The sequence below is a fragment of the Octodon degus genome, unplaced genomic scaffold, assembly GCF_000260255.1.
Source record: "Octodon degus isolate 3935 unplaced genomic scaffold, OctDeg1.0 scaffold00001, whole genome shotgun sequence".
In the NCBI taxonomy this organism is placed as follows: Eukaryota; Metazoa; Chordata; class Mammalia; order Rodentia; family Octodontidae; genus Octodon; species Octodon degus.
This window is the reverse complement of record NW_004524577.1, coordinates 162,865-168,967: the sequence shown is the minus strand read 5'-3', so window position 1 is coordinate 168,967 and position 6,103 is coordinate 162,865. Positions and strand designations below refer to the sequence as shown.

The following is a 6,103-nucleotide window of genomic DNA, read 5'->3' as shown; positions in this document are numbered from 1 at the left end:
AAATCTCTGTCTACACCAGTTTATATCTAACAGAACTTTAAAAAAAAAAAAAAAGTAACACTTTGTCAGCATTTGAAGATACTGGTACTTAATCCTCTTACAGAAAATTTGCCTCTAAATTTGAAGCTGGAAAGTCACTGGAACAACTGAAAAACAATATATGGCTTTTTTTGGTATGTGTGTTAAGAATGAGTACAAAGTGAATCATGTGTACTGATCCTCAACGCAACCAATAAAATCTCAAATATTGAAGATAAAAAAATGGTTAAGGTAAAAAAAATGGTTAAGGTAAATATATAGTTACATTCTCTTAATGAATAGAGGGATTTGTTGTAATAGTGTTTGTAAATAGGATATCATGTCTGTATCTTGTACAGCAAATAACCACTAGGAAGAGAGTATGCAGTGTGTTAATTATTAGAAGTGTCCTACCAATTTGATTTGAAACTGTCTCATTGCTATTTGTTTCTCAATAAAATTATGGGAAAAATCATTAAGAAAGTATTAAATTAAGAACATAATAAACATTATGGTTAAGTGTATGAACTTGGAATTCTGACAACCTGAGTTCAAATCACAACTTGTAAAATCTTGGGCAACTTAGATTGTCTCTGTATGCCTCAGTTTCCTTCTCTGTCAGAGTTATGAGGATTAACACATAGTCATGCCTAGCACATGTTAAGTCATCAAAAATGATAGCTCTTAGGTGTGGTAGGAAAAGTACCAAGAGATAGGCTTTGATTTTTGTTTTTTAACCTGAAAATCCATATGTGGGCTTCTGGAATTTGAGGCAAAATCTTGAATTTTGAAAGAGGAGAATCTATGGGTATGCCAGTCAATATAGTAGCCATGAAAAATACTTGATTACGTAAATGAATTTCTCAGTTACACCAGCCACATTTCAAATGATTGATAGTCACACATTTTTTTTTAATTTGGATGGTGCAAATATAGAACATTTCTGTCATTGTATACAGTAGACTGTAGCATCTTTCAAATTCTCAAGAGACATATGAGCCAAACAGTTTAGGGTCCTGGTCATTTCAACAAATATTTCTCATCTTTATTTCACATTCCAATGTTTAGATAGTTTTAAAATTAAATATTATTTTCAGAAATAACAATTACACATTATCCATTCCCTTTTCCCTAATGGAAATTTGGTCTTTAAAGAAGGCTTATAGAAAGAACACATTTTTAAAATTGTGAAAATATAAATAGATAAAATCATCCCTTGAATGAAAATGAAAGTAAACTGACCATGTAAACTTCCTAAAAATGTTATTATGTGAAAATCAACTAGGCCGGGGAGATGGCTCAGTGGAATGAGCGCTTCCCTGGCAAGCGCAAGGGCCTGAGATCAATCCCCCGTTCCACCAAAAAAAAAAAAAAAAAAAAAAAAAAAATCAACTAAATGTTTTTCATTTTATTTCATTTTATTTATTTATTTTTTTGCGGAACCGGGGATTGAACTCAGATCCTTGCACTTGCCAGTCAAGCATTTATCCTACTGAGCCATTTCCCCGGCCCCTATGTTTTTCATTTTAAACCCAGTTTTCATTTGGGTAACTTATCACAGAAAAAACTAAATATTTACAATAATTCATAAGTAGCTATGTTTAGTTGTTAGTGTTAGGGAGTTTTAAAGTTAAAACAGCTGCAAGATTATTTAAAATAGTAAACAGCTTGAAAATGTACAAACTATTGTAAGACTATGGTAGATAGATAAAAGTGACCAATATTTGGGATATTAGCCTTAAGTCTTCATTTTATCTGTTTTTGGTCAATCCTGGAACATACCCTAATCAAAGACCTGGCTAATCCAGTAACCTGTATAACAACCCATTCTAGCTAGAATAGGCTTGCTACCAGAAATTAAGAGCTGTCTTTCTCATGTAACACATGGTCATTGTGTGCAGTACACACCTTATTTGTGATAACCACCTGCATCTTCTACTAGGAAATATTGCAACCCACCAATGTTGGGAAACTGGCCAAACCTTTCCCTTTGCCTAGGCTGATCTTAGTCCTGTACCAAGACCATCCTTTCCCAACTAAGTACCTGTTCAGGTATATAAAACTGATGCTAGTAAAGAGGTATCGTAGGTACTGAGACTCATGAAACCTTGTCAGTACAGTCAGTGAAGAGACAAACTTTCAGTCATCATAGCCTATTCTCTGCTCTTATTACCTTAATAACTTATTCAACCCCTTGTGATGAATACCCTGCCACATATCTGAGTCCTTGAGCCCCACACTAGGATTTGAAATAACTAAGTTAAATACATGGTACAGGAAGTTCTGCACTTGCACTGACACCACTGTCATTGCCAAACTTGGCTCAGTGTTAGAAGAGATGTAGGTTGGAGAAATATTTGTGAGAATGTCTATCCCACCTCAGATAACCCCTGGAGGAGTGCTGTAGACACCTAAGCAAAATCCAGTAGGCCCGACCTTGCAAAGGGGACCTAGAGAATGGCATGGCGACTTAAGCCCAAACTACTATGTGTTCACCCATAATAGTGGGCTTTCACCACTCTATCTTGGCTTATTTCCTGAAACTGCTACTTATCTGGCTGCTCAACATGGTCATAGATGCCTCTGACCTTCCTATCACCCCTGATACCCAATTATCCAATATCAGCTCACTCTCCTGTAAGGACTTACAGGCTTAGTGGACTTAGTGACTTTCACACCTGCAGGTAACAACTTGATCCACTTGACTCCTGGAGTCCCATCCTGGAATAAGCTTGCCTTGTTGGCATCCATCCCATCTTTGCTCCAGCTTTTCACAAAAGGGATTCAAATTCATTCTAGTATTTGCCTTTCAGTCTTATTTAGTAGCAGTTCCTTCTTGCTAGCATATATTTGTCTGACTTGGATTTAGTAAAAAAAATGTTTTTCTGGAGCCAGGGAGGTAGCTCAGCAGCATAAGTGCCTGCCTGGCAAGTGTAAGGCCCTGAGTTCAGTCCTGGTACCAAACAAAAAAAGTTTATCTGACTTGTATGTTTGGTGAAGGAAGCATTTGTGCATTTATTTCAGTGAAGTACTATTTCACAGTATACTTTAGACTGCAAACAAATTATAAAATTGAGATGACTGAGTTCTTTTACCTCTCCTCTGATGGGGTCTGGGCTACTGACAACAGCTGATTCTGCAATTGCAGGGTGCTCCATGAGGGCACTTTCTACTTCAAATGGTCCGATTCTGTAACTGGGAACACATGACAGGCATTTGTAAGGGTTAGTTAGATATTCATTTGAGAATTCTGATGGTCGGTTGACAAGACATAAGTACAGATTAAGAAGAAAATTACCCAGAGGATAATATGATATCATCTGATCTTGCAACAAACCAGAAATATCCATCTTCATCCATATACCCTCTGTCCCCAGTGAGGTAGTAATTGCCTCGTTGAGTTGAAGCAGTTTTTGAAGGATTATTCTACCAAAACAGAGCATTTGTTAATATTATTTTGAATGTGACTCTCATTTCAGTTGGGTGCCTAAATGTTCTAAGATAAAGAAAGTATGGAAGTTTAGAATGAAAAGCAGACAGTGTGAAGTAGGCATGAAATTCCAGCATGGATCTAGCCCAACATAAGAAAGGTAAACTACAGTCATAAAGATTAGTCACATGCTTCTTGAGAATTTTCTTAGATCACAAAATCAGTGTTGCAAGAGCTCAGAGCTCAAAGGAGTATGCTTCCTTCACTCTTTTACTGGTTGATTAATATTGGTAGGGAGGGAGGTAAATGCATACTTCGTTAAAAGAAGGCACTGACACCTAATACAAAGAGCAGACAAGTTTTACAGTTTTATTCCATCTTACATAAAGACAAAACTAGTTCTGTTTGTGGTTTTGGGGTTTTTTGTTTTTTGTTTTTTTTTTTTTTTTTTTTTTTTTTTTTTGTCTTTTTGAGACAGGATCTGGCTATACAGTTCAGGCTAGCCTTGTGCTCACTTTGTAGACCAGGCTGATATTGAACTTGCAACAATCCTCCTGCCTCACCCTCTCGAGTCTGGGATTACAGGCATGCACCACCACACAGAGCAAGTTCTGTACTTTTGGCATAAAAAGAAAAATGTAAAATTGACGGGCAAGAACTTGGACCTAGACCTTATATTTCCATAAAATGTGCTCTATGTTATATAACATGATGGGAAATGAGATGTGCTTGCAAAGCTATAAATCCTCTAGTGGAAGTGATTTACTTGATTCCACTGTATTGTAATTCCCTATTCTTCCTGCTCTTCCTAAGAAGGCAGAGCACTAATCAAAAGGGAGGGCACTAGGACGAGTTGAAGGATCAACTGACATTAAGAGCACATGGGTCTTTCCAGGCTCCTTTCCTCTTGCCTTGGTGGTGTTCTAGCCTCAGAGGGATCATCGTGTCCTTAAACAGGGATTTGGGTGATTCTTCAGTTCTCTCTCTGTAGAATTACTATTAGGACAATGCATTTCTTAAGAAAGGGCCAAATACTTACATGGATTTGGGGACAAAGGGGTAGTTATCAAGCACTTTGGAGAGATAAATAGAAAATGAGAGATTTTAACAGTGTTTCTTACTACATAATGAGTAAAAAGACCAAATGGTCGCTTAGGTAGAACTTGAAGGCCAATATCTCCTTCTTGTCCAGGAGGTAGAACACTACCATTTTCATCTAAAATCTAGGATAAAACAGAACAATGTAAGAAAATCTTTACATCCACACCTAAATCTTAACTTCACATGCTCTATTTATCTTGCCATTTAAGAATACACTCAAAAGATATTTTAAGTATACTTAAAATTCCTTAGAAAAATTGTTTATTTAAGTCTTGTGACATAAAATTGTATCAAATACAGATTACCAAAATGTGAAAGAAAAATAAAAATTTTCTTAAATGCTATCATTCAGTAACAACCCTATTTTGGTAATACTCTTTGAGAAAACACAGACTTAGAAGACAATAGAATTACTTTTGAGAAAACACAGACTTAGAAGACAATAGAATTACACCACCAAGGCAAGAGGAAAGGAGCCTGGAAAGACCCATGTGCTCTTAATGTCAGTTGATCCTTCAACTCATCCTAGTGCCCTCCCTTTTGATTAGTGCTCTGCCTTCTTAGGAATTATATATATCAATAACTGTTATTGATAGGTTCTGGCCCTAGTATGAATTGATGAATTATTATGATGGTCATCTAACATGGCTAACACTCTTGACACAACAGCTTATCTTCCCAGAGACCATGCTTTTTTCCCAGCACAATCTTGGATACAATTTTCTTTCACTCTTCCTGCTCCATAAGGGAAATCCCAATCAGCTCTCTAGGTGCTGACCCTTTTGGCAAAAGTCCCTAAAGTCTCAGCCTTTCATTGTCTCAGGCCAGAGGATCCCCCTCACCGTCAGATCCTCTCCTAAAGGCCTGTTTTATCTTTTCTATCTCTTTACTGTGCCACTGAAAAATCTCACAGTTATCATTTCGCAATATATATCATTAAAAATAGAGTTTTGCCTAGCATGGTGTTCAATATCTGTAAAGCCAGTAGTTAGAAGACTAAGACAGAAGGATCACCAAAAGTTCAAGGCCAGCCTCGGCAATCTAGTGAGTACAAGGCTAGCCTGAACTATATAATAAGACTCTATTTAAAAAAAAAAAAAAAAAAAAAACACTAAAAATACCCCATAGATTTCAGGGTTCCACATAAATCTGTTAAATCCATCTCTGCAGGGAAATGTCCTGAGAATTAGTATTTTAAACAATTAAGCATGTGATTCTTATAATCAGATGAGCTTGGGGGCACTGATCTAGTCTGTAAACAATTCTAAATTTGGATCCCAACTCTCTGATCTAGGAACTCATTCATTTTGCCTTTTGTATGCAGTTACTTTCTCTTTTGTATATTCTAACTTTCTTTGACTATCCCTAGCTTGAAGCTGGATTGATTTAAGAATAATTAGGAAAATAGAATGCTCTGCAGCATCAAGGGACAGTAATAGCTGTGGGGTTACAGAAAACCTGAGACTGGTCAGGCAGGCAGGCAGGCAGGCAGGCAGGCAGGCAGGCAGAGAGAGAGAGAGAGAGAGAGAGAGAGAGAGAGAGAGAGAGAGAGAG

General features: G+C 36.9%; 1 protein-coding gene across 1 annotated transcript in view; it reads right to left on the bottom strand.

The window, feature by feature from the left end:
• Positions 1–6,103, bottom strand: part of LOC101574813 (acyl-CoA synthetase medium chain family member 3) — a 69,078-nt gene that overhangs the window by 11,564 nt on the left and 51,411 nt on the right. Inside the window, exons 10-12 of the mRNA XM_023701278.1 lie at positions 4,570–4,671; positions 3,317–3,444; positions 3,107–3,213 (exon numbers count right to left, since the gene is read on the bottom strand). Coding sequence (XP_023557046.1) covers positions 3,107–3,213; positions 3,317–3,444; positions 4,570–4,671 — 337 coding nt within the window. The remainder of the gene's footprint in view (positions 1–3,106; positions 3,214–3,316; positions 3,445–4,569; positions 4,672–6,103) is intronic.